The sequence below is a fragment of the Eucyclogobius newberryi genome, unplaced genomic scaffold (genome assembly GCF_026437365.1).
Source record: "Eucyclogobius newberryi isolate DKJ021-1_F unplaced genomic scaffold, fEucNew1.0.hap1 SCAF_2, whole genome shotgun sequence".
NCBI classification, from domain to species: Eukaryota; Metazoa; Chordata; class Actinopteri; order Gobiiformes; family Gobiidae; genus Eucyclogobius; species Eucyclogobius newberryi.
Window position 1 is genome coordinate 32,814,471 of NW_027315834.1, and position 23,216 is coordinate 32,837,686.

The window sequence follows — 23,216 nt, forward strand, 5'->3', positions numbered from 1 at the left end:
AAATACTTGTTTGGCGATTATTGTGAGAAGAAACATCACGGTTCAATGATTATTCACGCTTATTGACACGTAGCAAAACAAAAGAGAATTTCATTCTAATACATATGTGACCAGTTTTATGAAATCAAATTGTGACATAAACAACCACATACAATTCACTGTGCGTTTAGGTGTACTTATTGGGGTCCAGATTCAATAGAAATAACATAATTTAGCTTCTTAAATAGTCACAATTATTCATTTTTAGTTCTTACGATTACATAGTGACCTGAATAAAGACGATTATCGATTACCCAGTAACTGAATCATTTTGACATTCCCATTTGTGAGAAGCTTTCCCCATTCAAAACACATAATATTTAGATTTTTATTGTGCTTTTGTTTCACTGTAACAATGAAGGACTGTTGCCATTCCAAATCCTTCATGCCAAATCAGTAATCCTTATGCCAGGAATCATCCGTATGCCATGAATGAAGAGCTTTGCTTTGAATGTTCCACAGTGTAGCAATAAACATGTCTAATCTCCATGGAGACAAGCAGGTAACAACACCAGGCTAGGTCACAGGTCAGGTCTGTGGAATGTTGTGTTGTGTGTATGTTTCTCAAGGTATTTTTGAGGAATAAAAACAGCTGTAGTATAATAAATGGTTTAATGTTACACTGCGGATCTTAATCATGTGACGAATGCCCATTTGCTTATCAAAAACGTGCATTCTTACAAAGTACACCTGTGATTTACTTTGGGTTTTTGTCACAACCCCATGAATCCCCACTTCTATTTTTGCTCTATTTTTAAACCACCTTGACACTTAATTTACTTTTGCCAATGCAGTCTATTTTAAATCCGTTCCGTCCGATCAGTTGGAAACCGCTGACATATAACAGACTCTAATGCACTTACAGTTTCTTGAGCTTGTCCAGCGCAGAGAAGGGGCCGTTCATGTCCTCGATTGTCCAGGAGATTTCATTATTTTGGAGGTCCCTTTAAGAGGAAACAAAGAAAGACCGCCTTGTAAAAAACACACGCCCAGAAAACAACCGTGCTTGCGATGTTAATAAAACTTAATACAGCTTTGCGTTGAGACGTTTAAAATTATATTCAAAGCGGCCCAGAGCTTAACAGGAAGTCCTTCCCAGCTTTTGCGGCAGTGCCTTTTTTGTTGAGTAAAGCGAAAAGTTTTTTTACAAGGCAGTGCTGCAGGATTAACATGTGTGCTGCATTTTAGACTTCATCTAAAGGGATAAATATACTCTGCGTGCGATTCAAATATGTTTGTGAGTCTCGCACAAAGGGGGCCTGCCGCAAACTCTCGTGCGCCATTAAAAACATAATGAATTTTCAACCCTTAGACATGTAGAGTAGTGCTGTTGCTTTAAATAAAACAGAAACAATCTATAAAAACATGAGACACCCCCATTAATTCTGCATAGCTCTAATCTCAAACGCTTGCTTGTTTGAATAAATAATTGAGAAAATAACACTCTTGAAACTTAGAACTTCTTTCCAGACAACTTATCAGTTTCAATACAAAAAAATGTCCTTTAGTCTGGGACCAAAACTTGGCGATTAACGACAAACCCAAACTACTGCATGGGAAACAAAATATGAGACATTTTATTGCCTGTCCGCGAGGGGAAAAGTATAGCAAACAACCAAACTGTGCACAAACATCGCAGCGGCCAAGTATTTCACACAGAAATCGCATCCTTTTGATTCCTCAGCTGGTCCAACGCCTTCAAATAGTCATTTCCCTCCACTGCGTGTCTGGTTATGGCTGATTGGGACCGAGGAAGCCGGGCTGCAGTTTATGTGTCGGGGGCAGTGCTAGCGTTTCAAGCCCTGAAGCCCATCCACCTACCCTGTACACCTGCCCTACCATGACCTCAGCCTTACAACACACATTTGGTTTAAGTTAGCGTCCTGAGATCTCTGGAGCCAGTTTGCTCGCTTGCTGTGGGAATTTGAGGGCGAAAGAGGGGGAGGTGTGCCGATACAAAGGAAAGGGAAGCGTGGAAAAGGGGTCCTGTTTGAAGAAACGGGGGTGTTGAGGTTGGCCGGTTGTGCCTCGTGGAGGTTTTTTATGTGCGCTCTGAGACATCAGTGCAGTCATTTATTTCCCATCCCCAAAACAAATCAGGCAGGAGATTTCCACTCAGCCGAGGGATTGATGATGGAGGTGGCACCGCGGTACAAATATGTGGGAGGAGCCCTAAAGTGCTCTGGTAGTAAATGTTGTCCGTAGGCTTTGAATAGTTTATTTATGGTGCATGACCTTTGCATTGGAGCGTTTTATCCACTCTACTTCACTTCAATGTATTGATTATAGAAATGCTTTGTGCAAGTAGTTTCAGCAAACAAACCTTGGCTCTGTATCAAATTACTCCAAGCGCAGGGTATAAGGTAACAAAGCAAATATGGTTTAGATAAGATGTAGCGGAGTGAGACCAAGATCTATACTTCTGCTAAGATAAAGATGTCTTTTTAACGTGTTTATTGCTGAGATTTATACTCTTTTTACCACAATATTGTTCAAATGTACAAAAGGCAGCTACTGTATACATTTGAAATATAAATCCAAGCGCTTGAAACCTTGCAGTCGAAAATTAAATGCGTTTGTACTCACAGCGTCTGCAGACTGGAGAGGCCCTTGAACGCACCGTCTGCGATGAAGCTCACTCGGTTGTTGCCGATGTGCAACTGGTCCAGTAAACTCAGGCCCACAAAGCTGGATTCTTCAAGTCGAGACAGATGGTTGGACGACAGGTTTCTACGAATGCACAAACATCTGGGTGAATAGGCATGTCAAATATTTATACTTTAAAACATCTCACAGACAAAACTCTTGAAATAAACTACTGTGAAAGATGCACTATGTATCTTTTCTAGTCGAACGTACACCACTTCCTTGTCTCAGTTCAAATTGTATTGCTTTGCCTAGAATATTCCACTTTATAGCATTTCAGTTAATTAGCTACATGGAGACAAGCCACCCGGACAAGTTACAGGTCCGATCTGTGGAGAGGTGACTCCTACTCACATTTGGAAGGTTTTTCAAGAACTTTTTGAGCAAGATGATAACCACCTTTGATTTAATAAATACAACATTGATAAGTCTAATGTCAAATGGTGGAACCTCCCAGGCAAAGCTGTAACATCGTCATGGAGATGTAGTGGACCCTCAACAAAAGAGTTACATAGTGCACCTTTAAATAAATGATTGTAGAAGTAAACTTAGATGGGAGTGAATCAGATAGAAGGGCATGTTCTGTCAGGCGCCTTGTTTACTCTTGTTCTATGTGATAAGAAACAAACTGGGCAAATAGTAAAAAAGAAAATGTGGAAAAAGGCACACGGCAAACTCTGAAGTGACCGCTGCTGCGAGCGACCACAACAAATGAAACCAAATCTGCCTCAAGAATGTGTCTATGGTGAAATCTGTGAAGTTTGCAGCCGAAGCTGTTGTGATGGAAAATAAGGACCTGATAAAAACATCTCCAGGGAGATTTGGAAGATATTTGGGGCAGGCACATGCGTGTGGCGTAGCGGCAATGATAAACAGGCCGTGTCTCTTGTCGGTGTTTGTAATTTCCTTTCTGATTGTACAAATGATTGTCCCTCCATTCAATTCGAATAGAGCCATGAATAATGTGGTTGACTTTACTTTGAGCACAAAACAAAACAGTTGGGAACTAGAAAATAACTAGCTGAGAATAACTAGCTTGTAAAATTAAACTGGACTCCCAAATTTTACTGTTTTGGTTTTCATGTTGGCGCAGCCCGTTCAGAGCTGGGAAAAAAAACCTCTGCTTTGTCCCAGTCGGTGCCATAGTGAGAAAAGGCCATGGGGGTGGTGCCGGAGAGGAGCAGAGGGTGACGCACTCAAGTGTCCAGGGTGCAGAGCGTGAATGGAAACGTGTGGGGCGATAATGAGTGGGGAGGGGGCTAAAAGGTGGACTTACAGCTCGCTGAGTTTTTGGCAGAACTCCCAGGCGTCTGGCCGGATCCGGCTGATGGCGTTGTGGCTGAGGTGGAGCTGGTGCAGAGTCAGCAGCCCGTACAGCCAGCCTTTGCTCACCTCCGTCAGGTTGTTGTAGTCCATCTGCCTGTGAGCACAAACGTATAGGTTAGTGACATTTGGACTATGAATGACTATGAACTATTTCCAAACTACGTGCTAGCTGATAAAATCACAATTCAAGCATGAAACCTTTAGGAATTATCCTATTTATTCTCAATTATTAGTAGAACTTTGTTTTTTTGATTGTATTGGGATAAAACTTACAATACTTCCATGTTGCTGAGCCCCCAAAAAGCCCCATCCATGAGGCGACTCAAACCATTCCTCTGCATCTTCAGAGATCTCAGAGCATGAAGACCATGAAATGTTAAACCTTCAACTCTTCGAACGCGGTTTCTGCTCAGGTCTCTAAAAAGGAAAAGAACATTTTAGACAATTGTAAACATGTGTTAAATGTATATTATTAATGACAGGGCCCCATACAGATGCTGGAGGTTGGCGAGCTGGAAGATCTTCGCTGGAATAGAGGACAGGCGATTACGGTTGAGACGTAGGACTTGCAGGCTGCTAGAAAGGTTGGTGAAGCAGCCAGACTCCAATGATGAAATACGATTGTTGTTCAGAAACCTGAGTAAGAGAAAGAATGTCTCATTGTAAAACAATCAAACACTGATGCCTATACATTTCTGTTTCATGGTAAGTGCATGAATCCAACAGTGCATTGTGGTATGACCAGCTGTGACCCTTACAGGTTTTTGAGGGGCAGCGCAGGGAAGGAGTTAGCCTTTAAGTCCACAATGTTGTTGTTGCTGAGGTCCAGGCTTTCCAGAGCGGCAAAGGGCCTGAGCTGCTCCATAGAGATCTTGGAGATCCTGTTGTTTGCTCTGAAAATACAGACACGTCGCTCTAATAAATGACAAAAATACAGTGTATTTGACCAGCTGCTTACAGCAGCTTCATGTTTCCACATACACAAACATTCAAGTCTCTCAATTAGCCTGCGGTATTAAAAAAGACAATCTCTCACACGTTCAGCACTTGCCACCCAGAGCGCTCAGGCATTTGTCTCGCTCATGTTTCATGCATTTTTCATGTCAGCCGACAAATTGTTCACAATGATCAACATTGCTGCTCTGACAACAGGTCCAAACAGCCTTTCTCTTCAGCGACGTGTTATTTTGTTTATAAGGTAATTACTAACAAGGTATTTAAAAAAGTAACCCGCCAATTACTTGGCTGATGAATACCTTTCTCTCAGTGAAAGCATGCCTCAGCAGAGGCCGGCAATTTCCTGAGCTGCACGCCTCCTAAATTGCAGTGCAGGGACTGCTTAGTTATAAACAGTGGTACAGTGCCCCCCTTTGTGCCAGAGACTGGCAGCAGAGAGAGAGAAGAAAGTGGGGTGAGAGGGGGGTGGTGTGAGGGGGCAGGAATTCCCTCCAATACAGACTACAGGCCTCGTTTTCAGTATTCATCAGTGCGTACACTCACATCAGCTACACATTGGTGCCAACAGAGCCGCTCATTTACCTCTCCCCAGCAGCATTGATGCTACAGACCTCTTTCCTATAGACTTCTTATAATGGATCTTCCTGTTACTATTGGATGTAAGACCCTTGTGCAGGCTCGGTCAGGTGCAGGTAGGACTTTTGAGTGCCTTATCTGGTGTGAGACAAGTTGTTCTATCATGTTTTTTTCTGCATGACTACAGCTGGGCTGGCTGGTCTAATCTCCAGCTCAGGTTTTCTATTCATTTCCTGCACCTGAGGCAGGAGACATCATGGCACCATGGCACGGTGAAATGGAGATGTCTCACCTATTCACAGGGCAATGTGGCAGTGCATACATTGCTCAGACTGACCTACTACAGCACGAAAGTGAAAAACACTACTCGCATTTTCAATATTTAGCACAGAATTCTGCTCAGACCCCATAACACTTGTGTGTGCGTGGCTGGGCTGTTGGCCTGTGCACTCCAGCCATTAATGAAACTTGGTGTTGAGCCAAAGATCACAGGGCACACCATGTACACAGCACACACGAGTGGCCTCCAATCTAACGTATGCTCTTTGTAGCTACACCAAAACAATGGCAATCTATACAGAAAAGCTAATTCAATACTTTTACAATGGGCTCCAAGTGGGAATTATTCTAATCATTTTTGAATGTCAATCACAAATATTGGGATATTTGCAGCTAAAGGCAGCTATTGTTTGGAGATTTGCAGAGAGCTTTCTGCGCACCACAACCCCCGGGCCCAGCACAAAGGCAGAGCACACCACCTGTATCTCAGTTTTCATGTTCCACTGACTGATCGCTGAGAGAAGAGGGGCGCCACTCACACAAAACCAGTCTTTCCAGTTTATCCCAAGGGGAACAGTGAGGCACAGGGCATTAGAGCACACTTCCTGCCCCAGGACACAGTAAGAGGGGAGAGGGGTCCCAGCCAGCAGCTGGAGGACTATTTTAGCTGCACTTATTTTGTCCATACACCTGTAAATGTACTTGTGGACAGTGAACTGACTTTTTTGTGTGTGTATGGAAACAGCTTAATAATAATGTGCTTTTTTTATTACTCAAACTACAAACGGTTGAACTTTCCATTAATATGTAGAAGTTAAAACTCCGGATTTTACACTGATCATACAATCACAAACACATTTACAAATCAACTGACATTTTATAATACATTACAGACTTTGCTGCTCTCAGTGGCAATTTCAGAAATGCCAAGCAATACCAAAGGATTTAAATGTAAAATGAGGAAAAATGTGCTAATAATTCAATGAAGTTGTAAATGCATACTAAATAAATGTTGTTGTGTAGCCACAAGTATGATTTTCTAACACATGATCAGCTCCATTTCCCAAACTTTCCAAACCACCAACAGAGCGCATGCATAAACCAAAGCAGTAAAAGATCTGTATTTTTGGCCCTGAGTGCAATCCGTCTAACCACAGCCACAGACCGAGTATCTGCTCTTAAATTAATTTCAAATCTTAATAAATGTGTGTTTTTCATTGTCATCAGTTGTATTTTGTCCACTCGGCAGCTTTAAAATCTCCTAAAATGGAAAGTTTAAGACTCTTCTAAAACTGTCTCTCTTAAAACCGTTCATGTGTGTGGTATTTCCTATTGGGGGAAAAAAGAGGAACGTTTGGAGAAGCAATCTGATGATTCTGCTCGCTGCTGTGGCGCCTGTAATGGAAACCAGGGCCGAGTTCACTGCACAGAACTTATTAAACGTCACATATATCCTTCACATTCAAGACTGATCAGCTTTACACGTCTGGTCCCATCAGACTGAAGAGAAACACAGGTGAACTCATGCACTTCTTTTACACTCCGAGCAGTTTTAAACCCATAACTAGAAAAACACTGACTGATTTTGGGGGTTTCTATTGTACAAATGTCTACACAAATGAGATGATTCAACTGGATGGATAAAGAGACATGCATCTGGAGCTGGGACCACTGCTCAACACATCACAATTAAACGATTACTGAGAACGTGACCAAACAACAGAAACACTCTTTCTTTCTTTCCTTTTGTCTAAAATGTTACTATTCCTCAAGTTTGTGACCAGCTTTACAAACATTTCTGAACAACCCGACATCTAAAAAACCTTTACATTTCGATGCTTTATTGGAATTTAGATTAAATGCTTAATTCTGCTTCTAAATAGTATCAAGATTGTTTTAATTCTGACAATTATAGGTTGACCTGAATAACCACAATTATCGATTAATCTTGATTTCCTGAACAGGAGTAGGCTACAAACTGGAGAACGGGTCTGAAAAATGTTTAGATTTTAGACCAAATTCTTTTTACCGTATTTTTCGGACTATAAGTCGCACCAGCCAAAAAATGCATAATAGACAAGAAAAAAAACATATACGTTGCACTGGAGTATGAAATGTAAGTGTGAAAATAACAAATAATATCACATATAAGTTGCTTCAGAGTATAAGTATAATAATATAAGTATAAGTCGCACGCCGGCCAAAACTATGAAAAAAGGTGCGACTTATTGTCCGGAAAATACGGTAACTGGTTCTCTATATTTTCAAAGCCCATGAGAAATAACCACACCCAAAATGCACCACTGATAAAAACAAATAAAACCCTTACATAGACAAACATGTACCAGAGCACCATATGCTATCTTTAATGTCTGGGAATCACTGCCTGAAGAGGAAAACCATGTCGGCCAATCAAAGAGCTAATCCAGAGTTTAAAGTCATGGATTATTACTTTAATGGCCAGTTTGTAATTGTCTCCTACATCAAGGCTGCATTTCCGAGGCTCGTGGTCCTAAAACCTAAAGTCGTCCTAATCAGGGCAGGAATCTCCAGGTCATTTGTCGCACCCCTTGAACACAGGCACAGGGGATTTAGTGGCGGCCGCCTTTACCCCCTTCATAAATTCCAGGGAAATTGTTCAATTAATTAAGATGATCACGACTCAATTACTACCAGCAGCGGGGTTAGCACCGTTTGTTTTTACTCTGAGCTCCGGGGTCAGAGGAGTCGACGAGCGTTGCCGCCGTGTCTGACTGCCTGTTTGAATAAGTGCTATTTGATACTCTCCGCTACTTTTTTTTTCTTTTTTCTTTTGGCTTCCTTAACTCTCCCAGCTCAGAGAAACCGATGGAGGGAGAGAAATTGTGGAAAACTGGAGGGAAAAATCACACAGGGAGAGTGAGGGAAGAGGGCGGCTGCCAGCACGGCTCACTGGGCCTGGAACATGTGTGGGGCTCTGTCTCCCAGACCGGCATTTTTTAAAATAAAACTCATGCTTTCACCACCACTGGGCACGTCTTCATCCATTCTTCATCATTCAAATAAATATACAGTTTGAAGCATATTTTAGATACCAAGAAGGACGATCAAAACACAGACTAAAGGGATCCAGGACTGATGCAATACACTGGGATAATTACAACTTAGTGTGTATTGCATTAAGTAAGACTCATCTTGATTTGAGTATATTTTAATTGTCTTAAAAGTAAAAATATACAGGTAACTTGGCTAAATTACTGTCTCATTTCAAGAAAGTGTTAGGCTTTATTTTAGTTCCATTGGTAAATCGAATTTTAACAGTCAAAATATGCTAAAATCAAGATTAAAACTACTTCATTCAAGCACTTATTCATAGATATCACTTAAGATGGACATTTTTTCCCAGCGTACAACATAAATCTGAGAAGAAGCCTGAAGCACGCCGTTTCACATGAATAATTTAAGAAGCAAACATTTTGAACGAGATGGACTTTGTAACGTCTATTTTTTTGTTCAAAGAAAGATCAAATCAAAACGTTGAAGCCCTTTTCTGAGTGTGTTTGTCACAGTTGGAGTGAGCGATCATAGACGACTCTGTTGGTCGTGGTTACACCAAACTGAACCTCCTTTTATGAGCTCCATATTTCACAACATTTCTGCATGTCAGCATTAGGCTGCTTGCCCTTTTTTCTTTTTCTAGAAAAGTTGTTGTTTTTCATTCTGCTTTCAACTTCATCTGTTCCTCGGGGTTTGTTATAGCAAAATCGACAGGGTAGACTTTGACCAAACCACACCTAACGACAACTGTAGTTCCAGTGCAGACGGTGTAGCTTTGCAGACATGTCATTGGTCGTGTTTTGCAGTCAATCAATTCCAATCAATGCAATTTAAGTGAGATAACGAGAGATCCAGAAGGACATGATCATAACAAGAAGAATGATACGATCTGCATTGGAAGCATAATGCAGAGGAAATGTCTTATGTTGTTATTTTAATATTTGTGATGTAACTATTGATCTCCTGTGTCTCTTACATCACCATTAGCCTGTCTAGGAACAAGAGATTAGTGTGTGGCTACAATCAGTTTTACATATTTAACTATGTTCATTACGTACTATCCCTAACACTTAAGTATATACACAATACATAAAAACACGGAGTCCCCACAGCTAATGCATCAGCTGTTTAGCCATTAGAGGTGGGCGATATATCGAAATGTTCTGTAGATAATATTGTGAATGTTGAGTATATTGTTTTTGGTTTAGTTAAAAATGCTTAAATAAAAGAGCTTCTAATAAAGAAAAATAAAAAATCCAGTCTTCAAAAGGATATGGAGATATTGCTGCACTTTTGTGATTTTACATTTGTCTGGTAAGAAAACTAATATGTATAATAATATAACTAAATATAGCCGCAAGCGGCAATGATCGGCCCTCGCCACGCCGCCGCCACGCCGCCGCCACGCCGCCGCCACGCCGCAAGAGGAGCCCCAATTGTCCTTTTATTACGCCTACTGCTGAATCTGTGACGCTGTCACATCTTCTCCCCTTTGTTTTACCATCAAAAAGCTATTTTATTTTGAATTCTTGGCAAAATGTGCGGCTTTGCCGCACAGACACCGTGACTCTTTGAATGAAAATGTGGATAACTTTTGATGGTCTTGAAGATGAGTCTCACCAAATTTCAGGTTAATAGGGCTGACGCCCTGGGAGGAGTTTGTGAAAGTCTAAAGTGTAAACATGAAAGGTTTCGGTCATCGTTACGGCAACGCCATAACAATTATGACATGAGTCATTGACTTTTTTGATGGGGATGCTAAAATTGAGTTGTGTGTCAAATTTCATATAATTTCGCAAAACTAAACATTTAACCTCCATATAAAATCTGTAGGGGGCGCTGTGGCGCCAAATGAATTTATTTCACTTCAAGTAGGTTTAGGGCAAAGAGTTTAACAACTGATTCTAATTTGACGCAATTCGGACTTTATCTGCGCAAACGGCAGAAATTTTAAATATGGGAGATTTCTGAAATTCTAGCTACAGTTTGCGGCTTCGCCGCTCAGAGACCGTGAGAGGTATCAATGTAATTTGGATAACTTTTGATGTCCCACTCCTCAGTAGCATTTTCACCAAATTTCAGCTTTTTAGGGCCAACGCCCTGGGAGGAGTTCGTAAAAGTACGACGTTTGGAAAAACTCCGAAGTCATGTTTAGCCATTTTTGAAGCAATATGGCCGACATTTGGTTGGGCGGACGGCATTGCCGTAATAATATTTTTTACTTCTCTTGTCACCATCTACCTCTGCGCCAAATTTCATGATTCTACGATCAGATTTTTTTTGGGTCATTTCCCATCTCTCAATGCATTTTTGGTACATTTGGTGGCGCTGACGCGCCAATTTTTTTTATTTTAGAAAAGGGAAATAGCCAGAATGTAGAGAGGCACGATTTTTAGAGGTGTGCAAATTTTTGTGACTTTTCGTCAATGTTCACTGGGTGAAAAATAGGGGGGTTGGTCCCGAGAAGAAGAAAGAAAGAAAGAAAGAAAGAATAATATTCCGATGCGAAAACAATGTTTCCCATTTTTCAAATATCATAAACTATACATTTTCGGAAAGCGCTCGCGCTTTCCTACCTCATGGTGTGGGTCCCTGGTCACTGACGGGTACTTTCGATAATTTTGAGTGGGCTCCGCCCACTTTGTGTTTTTGGCCCTCTATACAGTAATAATGTTCAATTTTTGCATTACATGCTTATATGCACGGAACATGCAAGAGATGGGGAACGTATTCGTGAGCTACTTAGCGCAAATGAGTGCTTTATATGGGGATGACGACCGCTTCGCGGTCGTCATCCCAATGTAAAGTGCTCGTTTAGTGCGAACTTTTGCACGGGCTTCGCCCGTTTACAACGGTAATGTTCCATTTTCCTACAACTAATTAGTATGCACGGGGCGTGCATGAGTGGAGGAGTGCGTTAGTGAGTGTTTGGAAGTGGGCGAGCGCTTCGCGCTCGATTTCGTGCGCACTACGTGCGCACTTTCGCAGCCGTGCTTCGCACGGCCTTACGAGATTAATAGGCCTCTCGCCAGCTTGTGGCGCTCGGGCCTAATAATATGTTTGAAGACATGCTTTAACACATTTCCGTTGGATTCACAGCAATGTGATTCAAGAAAGAAATTGTTATCAATATCACATATATATAAAAAAGGAAATTATTAATCATATTTGTGCTGCAACAAAAACTTTATGTTTATCCCATAGCAGATTACAATTTTTCTTTTTACATTTTACATAGGGTGTGTTATCATTGTTCATTCTTTCGTGTCGCACCATATCAACAAAGCAAGTTCCTATATTTGTGAGTTCTGTTCATTAGCAATGGCAATAAAGCTTTTCTGATTCTGATTCTGAGACTTGGCTCAGATCATTTTTATTAAAGCGTTTACTCGCCAACGTCTCTTCCATAGTCACACTGGAAACCACTGAACAGTATGCAGAAGTACCATCAGTACAGGAATACTTTCACTGTCTGCTGGGATTTCTTATGGCTGGAGCAGATGAAAACAAACCGTGAGTGTGTGACAGCTGAACGCCCCACGGCCACAGTAACATCATGTCGAGGCTTGAGGAATAAGCCCCGTTTAGCTGCAATACATTCTTCCGCAATAGCTCCACGACTCTGGGTTTTGGATAGACCGAATACATTGTTGTGGTTTCGCACACTAATATCTGGTGCTTTTGGAGAATGCACAGATTGAGCAATGCTATTCGCAAACACTTTCTGGCTTTGGCCGAGGCGTGCGTGCGTTTGAAGTAATGGTGGGCAATGAATCGTAACATTCTGGAAAGTGAAGCGATGAGATTGGATTTGTACGTACAGCGATCTTATAAAACTTGTGTCAGATTTTAGTGTGCCGATTATTGTGAGAAAAAACGTCACAATTTAAGACTGTGTGAAATCTAAATCAATGCCTTTTCTCAAGTTTGTCAGAATCAGAATCAGAAACCAGCTTTATGAAATTACGGTACTGTATACAAAATAAAGTAAATGTGACAAAAACAGCAAGAGAAAAAAGTACTTTATATTTAGATGTATTTTTCAAACTATCGATCGAATAAAACCCACGTAATTTTGCTTCTAAATTGTTCACAATGATGATTTTTTGGAGTTCTTAAGATTATATTGTGACCAAAATGATCCCAATTAACAATTAACTGAATGATCTTGACATCCCTACCTACAATATAATCGTGAGAACTAAAAATAATAACAATCGTGAGAAATTTAAGAGCAAAATTAAGTGGTTTTAATCGTTTTAAAAAGTATATTGGGATGGAACTGTTTTATTTTATAGGTGCACTGTGCCACTTTTCTGACCTCTTTTAAGAAGTGTCATCGTCTCCATGAGAAAAATAAAAAAGATCACATTTATGCCATACTGTGGAACGCTTAAGGCAAAGAGAGACTGGAAGGTGGTGGACAAGTTACATATTGCACCTTTAATAATTGCCTCCCAGGACCAGGAAGCATGTCGTATAGACCTTATGTGGAAATGTGCAACAAACAGAAAGAAGAGAACTTGCACGCTACTCCCCCTGCCGTTTCCAAAATACATTTACTTTTGTCTTACAAGCAAAACCCAAAGTTATGTTCGCGCTATGTTTTCTTCCTCCTCCACAATCACCACTCCTCGGCCTGGGAGTTTAAAAATAGCCCCTGTGCAGCGTCAGACACCAAACAAAACATTTACATTTCTCGTGATGGCGTTTGTCTCTCCGTGTGTGAGTAAGTCTGGGGCAGCCGGCCATGTCTGCTACAACTGCCCTGTCTGGGAAAGTGCTTGGCCAAATGGACTGAGGGAAAAGGGGGGAGAAAAGGGGCAGCTCTAAAAACCAGCCGAAAGCTCTGAGGTGACTCTACTCACACGATGAGCGTTGTGATGTTGGACGCCACGGGGCCCAGGTCAGGTATCGCCTCCATTTCGTTGTGGTTGAGTTTTCTGCAAGAAATAAAGAAGTTGAACATATGGCATTTGTTTATGTGGATAAAACATAAAACAGAGTCACTGTCAGAGGTAAAAAAGCCACAAAGGAAAATTCTCTTCACGCTTCTAATCAGCTTTCTGTTGTATGTTGGTGGACCTTTTCCCATTCAATAGATTTAAATTGCTAATTGCTATGGCAACAGTAATTGTTTTTCATCATTCTGAAAGCCGTGGATCCATAGCAGGTGGTTCTGTAGGATTCCTGTAGCTTATTTTGCCCTATAGTGAATACAGCTGGTCAAAAAAAATCTATATATAAATATAAATTGATACTAAAACTCAAACTAGAACCTAATTTTAATACTGAAAAAATGCTTAAATTGTATAAATAAGACAAGAACCAAATTTCATACTGCTTTTGTGATAGACATTACAGTTTAATGTCAAAATATGCGTTTTTGGATCTAATTGTGGTATTGAAAGAGGTATAACGTTTTGAGCTTTATCCTTACATTTTTAATTTGAGTATTAGAACAGCAACTATGAAATTGGTACGTTCTTGACTTTCCTGACGTTATATTGGCAATCATTTTATATTTAAATGCGTCTTGTTTATCAGAGGTTTTAGCTGATGCATTGCACACGTTTAGATAATAAATGGTCAATACAACAACAGTCAAAATCAAAATGTAAAACAACAGAAAAGTAGAAATAAACAGTACATTTGCTGTCGTAAAAAAAAGGTTTACCCAATAATTTCACAATTTAGTGACAATTTTGCTCTTAAAAACGCTGATTCTGTGGATTGCACTGAATTAGGGCCAAATCAAAATGTCTCGTTTGCCCATAATTGTACTTACATTTCAGTCAGATGTTGTAGTTTGGCAAACAAAGCGCCGTCGAGCACCTGCAATTTGTTATGGCTCAGGTCCCTGTGAAGAAAACACAAGCAGAGAAAAAAAGATGAGAGAAAAGTACATGCTGGGGAAGTGTATTTCAGGTCTGCACTGCAAACATAATTACGCTCTAATTCCCTGTGTTATTATGCATTAACACAGCGAGCAGACGAGAAGTGGCTCTAATTACGAGCCACGGTTTGGAGACACGTGAAGATTAAACGGGACGGTCAGGGAGCACAAGATTTATCACTTAAATACTACGTAATGCCAGAAGAAGCGTCTCGAATGGCATCACCTACAGTCACCGTCGAGTCTCATCAAGCCTGTAATCGAGCCAAGTTCCCAGATTCGAGGATGAAAGCCTGACACGGAGCCAAGCCGGGTGAATCCTTTAAGTGTTCCGAGCGATATCTCTCGTCTTTTCGCGAGTTCGGGACGTTTTGCTCTGCATATCTCCAGTTGACTGAACGTGGTCCAAGCTAAACTCCCTTGCAGAGAGCTGCGAGCGTCGAGGGGGTTGTGTTTTTGGAGAAGGGAGCCGGGGCACACTTCATCTCCAAAGCGTGAGCCAACATGGACGAGTGATGCGTTATTAGCACTCCGGGTCTATGTGGTGAAAGCGCAGACATGATTTTATAAGTGCAACCTGAAGCGGACTGAATGCCTCCACGGTATTTGGACTTTCTTGGCAACTTGCGGTACATTTTTAACCGAACAGATATCGCCGAAGAGCCCGAAACAGTTCAAGTACGTGTCTGAAATTGTTTGGCAATGTGAAAAAATACAGAAATATAAGTATTCTATAAGTTTTAGGGCGCGTTCACCCTTGCCATAATTTTGTACTGTTTTGAGTCCAGTTTGGTCTTGATGTAGACTTAATGTAGTCCCGGTTTGGTTCCCGGTTTAGGCCCAGTTTCGATGTGGTCTATGTGTAAGTGTAAACCCTTAATAAAACACAAGTAGGAATAGATTATAATGTTAAATTTTATTTCTACTGGTCTTAGCAATAAAGACTGTTTATAAAATATACAAGTGCTATACTTTATGGCCGTTAAATGTCAATATACCGTTATGTCACTTTGCTCCTCAACAGGCTCAATGCAAATGACAGATGGTCGCCCTGTGCAGTGTTAAAGATGCAGTATTTATATTTAAAATGATTTTTAAGGATTTTTAGGATTTTCTTAATACATTTTATTTATATGTCTTTTAAGTAATTTATTTTTGTGTCTGATTCGGATTCCACTACAATCTTTTTTCTTTTTTTAAACACTGATTTTAGGCAGTAGAATGCCATTTTCAACATAAAATCATTTTTTTTTCATGTTTTGGCTGTACATCAAGACCATTCTCAAACTGTTAACATCCATTTGTCCTGTCTCTATGTATTGATGCCTGTTCGAACGCTGCAAAAACAGTTTCACCACTAGTTTTAGTGTCGATTATTAATATTATTGTACATTTTTCTGCCAACTCTACGCCTCAGCACAATATTCTTCTCACTGGTGAATAGTCAATGAACTCCTCTCTATTCTGTCTTGATTCGAGGTGATTTGAATGTTGACCCTCCTCCCCCGCCGTTGCCCTCCTGAGGGTGTAAGGCTCTGGTTTTGGGCTCCGTCTTTGTGGAAGCCTAACTCCCAGCTCGACAAGTCTGGAGCGAGCAGAGCGCCGTGAGCCATAAAAAAGAAGGCTGGAGTTATTGACGCTGTTGCGCGCGATCAACGCTGTGGTGCCAGACGCTCTTTTACTTTTACACCCCCCCCCGCACACCCCTCGCTCCGCACCTCGCTCATCTGGATCCCATCAGGACGTCCCGGGGGGGGAGAAGGGGAGAGGGAGGGGGAAGGCCCGACCACAGCTAATGTATTCACAATGCTGGGGGGAAAACAGAGCCTTTCAAACGTCTACAACACCCCCGTCACGTGTGCTGCGGCCCCCCGCGTCTGGTCTTTGGTGGAAAGTTTAAAGCTGCACTTCGTTTTCAGGTGTCGTGGGCAAAGCGGTGTCATTATGGACAGGTTGCGTTGCTGCTGCTTTAACAGGTAGATAACGAAACTTTTCAATCAGATGCAAAAAGTATGATTTCTTTGCTTTGCCTTTTGGTGGATTTGCATAAACAGACACAGTAATAAGCAACAAATACCGAAATAGAGAAGTGATAAGACTCTTTTCTATGGACTGTGAACACGGGCCAAATGTTAAGTGCTGGCCAATTAGTCCGGCTGTAGTCGACAAAGAAATTCTTGGCTGACTAAAATCCCCTGCCCAATATCGACTAAAAGGGGATGTGGCAAAAACTGTCAAGTATTTCCAATTATCTGACATATCTGCAAAGGATATCACGCAAAAATGACTAGTTATACTTAAAAGTACTAGTATTAGAGATATACAGGTTAGAGTAAACTCACAATTGATTCTCTCGCTCCATACCTCCATTCTATCTGATTCTAATACCTTCTCCTTTTTTGCTCTTGTCCCATAGAAATCCTTTTAATCTAAATAAAAATAATTGGTTGACTAATACAAAAAACGCTCTTGCTACTGTCACTGCCACTGTTTGTTTTCATCTTCTCCAGCTAAAAAACTGTTTTAAAATACATCACTGTCCGATTAATCGACAACTAAACAATTGAACAACTAAAGGAATGCAGCTCTACTAATTAGTTCCTCTTATCATGAAAACTATGCCAAAAAATAGTCCAATTAGTTTCACGGGTCACGTTTTAACTATCTTTAAAGAAATCCAGCGATATGCCAAATATTGATTCTTATACAGTATTAGGATGTAGTAGGCCTGTCACGATAAAATGTTTTGAAGTATGGTGTACTGTTTCGTAAAATATCAAGATACATAATCATATTGAAGACAACTTGATAGTATAACTCCATGAAATGAATAAATGGTACAAAGTCACACATACAGTTCAAATGTTGCTGCCAGTGCAAAAAAACTATGCATGATAAATATTCACCCCTAAAACTCACTGTTCACTCGGTTATTTATTGAACGATAAGTCAATATAGTAATTATCGTATGTATTTGTATTTGTGTAAGGATCTTATTACTAAGGAGCAATCCTGATTAAAAGAGGAATTATATGGACAACTCCTTGGTTAAGTTACAAGTTCCTCAGCCTTAACCTGCGACAGATTCACGTGGATTGAAGGAAAATAAATTGCATATTTTCCATGTTAAAGTTTGTGGTGGTAACTTTGCAGCTAAAGCTAAGCTCGCGTTTTCTTCCTGCAGCTGTGCGCTCTTGTTATTGTTACGGGGCCGTGGACGGTGGGGGCATATGGGATGGGTGTCCTATCATACTCCCCTGATAAAGGCTGAGTAGCTCTGACACTTCCACTTCCCGCACAAAGCACCCAGATAACAGTGTGCGGAGTACAAGCCGCCGCCTGTATCAGCTAAAACTCACCACAATGTTTTATCAGCCACCGAAAGGCAAAATGAATGAGGCGCTGCTAAGAGCTGCCATTAACATTCAGAGAGAGCGCTAATCCATAATTTACATTTTGGATTGTATTAGATGGCCCGAACGCAAAGTGTAGTCTACTTTTACGAGTGTGTGCGCGGATATTTATCACATTGTGGGGGCTAAAATCTGTACACACTCTAAAATCTGTACACACTCATATCATGTGGACCTGCCTGCATTGTGGAAACAAAAATCAGGTTTGTGTGATGTAAATCCTTCATTATGAAATCAACAACATGATTTAAAGTGCAGATATGGGTTGAAATGGGCTATGGTTAGGGTTTAGGTCAGGGTGAGTCTTTAGGAAACGAATATTAGGCCGTCTAACGTCCCCAAAAAACAAGGAAACCAGAAACTTATTTCATAGTATTGGCCGGGGTGTGACTTATACTCCAGATCGACTTATATGTGATATTATTTGTTATGTTCACACTGGCAACCACATTTCACATGTTGATTATTTTCACACTGATATGCTTTTGGTAAACTTATTAGCATGTTCTTTATGCTATAGTTATCTGAATAAGTGTTAATATGTTACGTTAACATACCAGACACAGACGACAGTTCGTTACAGTTTGTTGTCTGTGCGTCCTGTAGCTGAGGGTGTTAAGTTAGCATTTGTACACCTATTCACCATGTTGTTCTCTAATCTGTTATTATTTTAAATTGCATTTCAAGATTAAATGTTCCTTGTCTTGGATTTCATCAAATAAATTTCCCCCAAAAATGCGACTTAATCATGTTTTTTCCTTCTCTATTATGCATTTTTGGCTTATACTCCGGTGAGATTTATATTCCAGTGCGACTTATACTCCGGAAAATACGGTAAACAGAAACTATCAAAAGTTAGTGACCATAACCATCGACAAATAACAACATCCTGACAACACGGGGACAGCTAGACAATAAAAACACTGGAAATAATGGCGTTAGATTCAGCTATTCAAATGATCTTAACCTCATCTGTCATCGCTTGTAATATTATTCTTTTAAAAGTTTGTTCCGAGATGACTTTCCTCCCTCACCGTGGAACCTCTAATAGCCAAAAGGCATGAAGGCCTGGCTTTTAAACCTGTGGCAGTAAACTCCATATGTCAGCCTCACCTCCCCCAATACTTTCTCCTCACTTTGTTTGAGCCTAATCCTTCTCGCTCCTTATTAACCGGGACCATCGCTGGCTCTGGACGTCGCTAATTCAGCAGAAATAATGGGGTGCTGCGAAACAAAGGGTCTGCAGGCGAGGGGCTTTAAGACGTGCTGGAGAGCCACTCGTAAATTAGCATGCCAGAGTGCAAAGCATTTTCCCCCCATGTGGAACCTTTTGCATTTCGTTGGAAGGCCGTCCTTGGTCGAGAGGCTCAGGCTGGGTTTTGTTTGCTCTGGCAACGCCAACTTTCCACTGCAGCGCATTTCAGAAGAGGGAAACTTACCAGTCCAGCTCGCAAGTAGTGGTGGACCGGGCCTGAATGTGGACAGTAAAAATCAACTTCAGCTATAAAAGTGTAGTTGGAATGATTATCTGTGAAGTGGGAGACGTCGAGGAACATGTTGTAAAAGTCGAGACGCAGACCTCAGAAGCGACGCACTTTAAAGCAATAAGAAAGCTGCGACATCGAGTCCAATGATTTACGTCTTTACTGCGCTGAAGACCTCCAGCTCCATCAAAGCTCCACCAACTCTGAGGAATTTCACCCCCGCAACTCAACACAGTGTAAACAACCACAAATCCACGGCAATACTACTACAAAAATGCATCAAACTACATAGACGAACAAGTAAAGTATTATAACGGTGTAATGGAGGTCAAACAGCAAGTTTTGTTTTCTCAATCAATTTGTCTTTCTAAAACCCTGAGAAAACCCCAACAAAACAATCCCAATAATAAGTCACTAATAACAAAAACACGAATAGTTTTGAAGGATCTAACTGTCTGAAGAGGGTTGCTAATCCATCCACACTTGACAATAACAAGAGTATTTAGGATAATCCCAGGTAACAAGACAACTTTCATTGCAGTGATGTTGTTGTGTAAAAAAAAAAAAGCTTTGTTACTAAAAGACACTAGTAATAATAATCCTCATATTCTGAACTTTTGGAGGTATTTAAATGATTCGTGCTTGTGGCTCCCTGTAACCTGGGTGCCACTGAAGGAATGCAAAGATAACACATACATCATCAAGGATTAGCAGATTTATAACAAGCAACAGTTGAGAAAGAAAGTTGTTTTTGCTTTCAAGGTTTAAATAACATGTTGACTTAAACTTGTGGATGACTGAATCAGAACTAAATATCTGCAATTAGTTTGGAAATATCCCCCTCACTTGTCATTTGTGTTGTTTCAGGTTAACTCCAAATCTGTTATCATTTCTTACGCCTGCTAAACTTTATATTATAGTGAGCATAAAAGTAGTTGAGTTGGACACAGAACAGGACTGGCTCTTGTGATTTCCCTCTCAGCGCTAAACTGTACGTGGTTTATGGGGCTCACACCAAACAGACCACATCAGGAATGCAGCTCATCCCGCGCCCTTAAAACTCTTCCATTAAAGCCGGAGGTGTGAGCGCTCAGTGTGGCTCAACTACCTGCTGTTCCCCGCACAATACACCCGCACAATGCACGAATACACCCGCAATGCACGAATACACCCGCAATGCAAGAATACACCCGCACAATGCAAGAATACACCCGCAATGCAAGAATACACCCGCACAATGCAAGAATACACCCGCACAATGCACGAATACACCCGCAATGCAAGAATACACCCGCACAATGCACGAATACACCCGCAATGCACGAATACACCCGCACAATGCACGAATACACCCGCAATGCAAGAATACACCCACACAATGCAAGAATACACCCGCACAATGCAAGAATACACCCGCACAATGCACGAATACACCCGCAATGCAAGAATACACCCGCACAATGCAAGAATACACCCGCAATGCAAGAATACACCCGCACAATGCAAGAATACACCCGCACAATGCAAGAATACACCCGCACAATGCAAGAATACACCCGCACAATGCAAGAATACACCCGCACAATGCACGAATACACCCGCAATGCAAGAATACACCCGCACAATGCAAGAATACACCCGCACAATGCAAGAATACACCCGCACAATGCAAGAATACACCCGCACAATGCAAGAATACACCCGCAATGCAAGAATACACCCGCACAATGCAAGAATACACCCGCACAATGCAAGAATACACCCGCACAATGCAAGAATACACCCGCACAATGCAAGAATACACCCGCACAATGCACGAATACACCCGCACAATGCAAGAATACACCCGCACAATGCAAGAATACACCCGCACAATGCAAGAATACACCCGCACAATGCAAGAATACACCCGCACAATGCAAGAATACACCCGCACAATGCAAGAATACACCCGCACAATGCAAGAATACACCCGCACAATGCAAGAATACACCCGCACAATGCAAGAATACACCCGCACAATGCAAGAATACACCCGCACAATGCAAGAATACACCCGCACAATGCAAGAATACACCCGGAATGCAAGAATACACCCGCACAATGCAAGAATACACCCGCACAATGCAAGAATACACCCGCACAATGCAAGAATACACCCGCACAATGCAAGAATACACCCGCACAATGCAAGAATACACCCGCAATGCAAGAATACACCCGCACAATGCAAGAATACACCCGCACAATGCAAGAATACACCCGCACAATGCACGAATACACCCGCAATGCAAGAATACACCCGCACAATGCAAGAATACACCCGCAATGCAAGAATACACCCGCACAATGCAAGAATACACCCGCACAATGCACGAATACACCCGCAATGCAAGAATACACCCGCACAATGCAAGAATACACCCGCACAATGCAAGAATACACCCGCACAATGCACGAATACACCCGCAATGCAAGAATACACCCGCACAATGCAAGAATACACCCGCACAATGCACGAATACACCCGCAATGCAAGAATACACCCGCACAATGCACGAATACACCCGCAATGCAAGAATACACCCGCAATGCAAGAATACACCCGCAATGCAAGAATACACCCGCACAATTCACGAAGACAACCGCTGGGTGCGTTTACTTACAGCTGAACGGTCCAGTCCGGGATGGATTGTGGCATTTGGCCCCTTTTAAGGCGACTACAGTCCACTAACTCCCCGAAACACGCGCACGGTTGGGGGCACGTCCTGGTGGAAGCCGCACATTGACGATGAAGACCCCAAAACAAGAATAAAAACACGCAAAGCCTTGAAACCGCAAGGCGAGGCTGCGGAAAGGAGCGCATTTTGGCCGCACCACAGACGCTCCGAGCAGTTGGATGTGGAGGAGAAGCGTATCCAAAGTAGAACAAACTCCTAAAAGATGCAGGTTGCCACTTCAGTAGGTTTTAAATCCGACACGATGTTATTTGAATCGTCCTGGAGAAAATAAGAGAGAGAAAAACGAGTGTTGAAAACTTTCCCATTCCTGAGAAGAAACTCTGCGTGCGCCTCGCTGCTTCTGCTGTGGGGAACTTGTGTGGAGGAACCCCACGGCCCAGCGTGAGCAGCAGAGGTATGCGGGGGGAGGGGCCCAGGGGCACTCTGGGTAATGTAGTCCTCTCCGACAGGAGTTTGTGCTGCATGGCAGAACTAATTTATGTCTAAAGTCAAGACTTTGTCATGCATATCAGTTCATATACTGCCATGTTGTGACTAATCCCTATTACTTTTCATGACTGGTGTGGCTTTTCCTAAAGAGCCCGGCAATGATGTTTGATTTATCTCATCTTTACTCATCAGAATCAGTTTTATTGGTTTTGTCAATGAATAATTCACCAACTAGGAACTTTTTTTTGGCGTTAAGGTGCAACATAAAACAATGTACAATAATAATAATAACAATAAGTATAATTTATAAATAAAATAGAATAATACATATATATACATACAGTATGTATATACTTTTTTTACAGTATTCTACAAAATTCAGGACCAACTTTAT

The 23,216-nt window shown here is 41.4% G+C and overlaps 1 protein-coding gene across 1 annotated transcript in view; it reads right to left on the reverse strand.

Moving 5' to 3' along the window:
• lrig3 (leucine-rich repeats and immunoglobulin-like domains 3) overlaps positions 1-22,739 on the reverse strand; it is a 28,697-nt gene extending 5,958 nt beyond the window's left edge. The window contains exons 1-9 of the mRNA XM_072455051.1: positions 22,319-22,739; positions 14,648-14,719; positions 13,728-13,802; positions 4,770-4,904; positions 4,504-4,647; positions 4,285-4,428; positions 3,962-4,105; positions 2,626-2,769; positions 903-983 (exon numbers count right to left, since the gene is read on the reverse strand). Coding sequence (XP_072311152.1) covers positions 903-983; positions 2,626-2,769; positions 3,962-4,105; positions 4,285-4,428; positions 4,504-4,647; positions 4,770-4,904; positions 13,728-13,802; positions 14,648-14,719; positions 22,319-22,518 — 1,139 coding nt within the window. The 5' untranslated portion in view covers positions 22,519-22,739. The remainder of the gene's footprint in view (positions 1-902; positions 984-2,625; positions 2,770-3,961; positions 4,106-4,284; positions 4,429-4,503; positions 4,648-4,769; positions 4,905-13,727; positions 13,803-14,647; positions 14,720-22,318) is intronic.
• Positions 22,740-23,216: the final 477 nt, after the last annotated feature.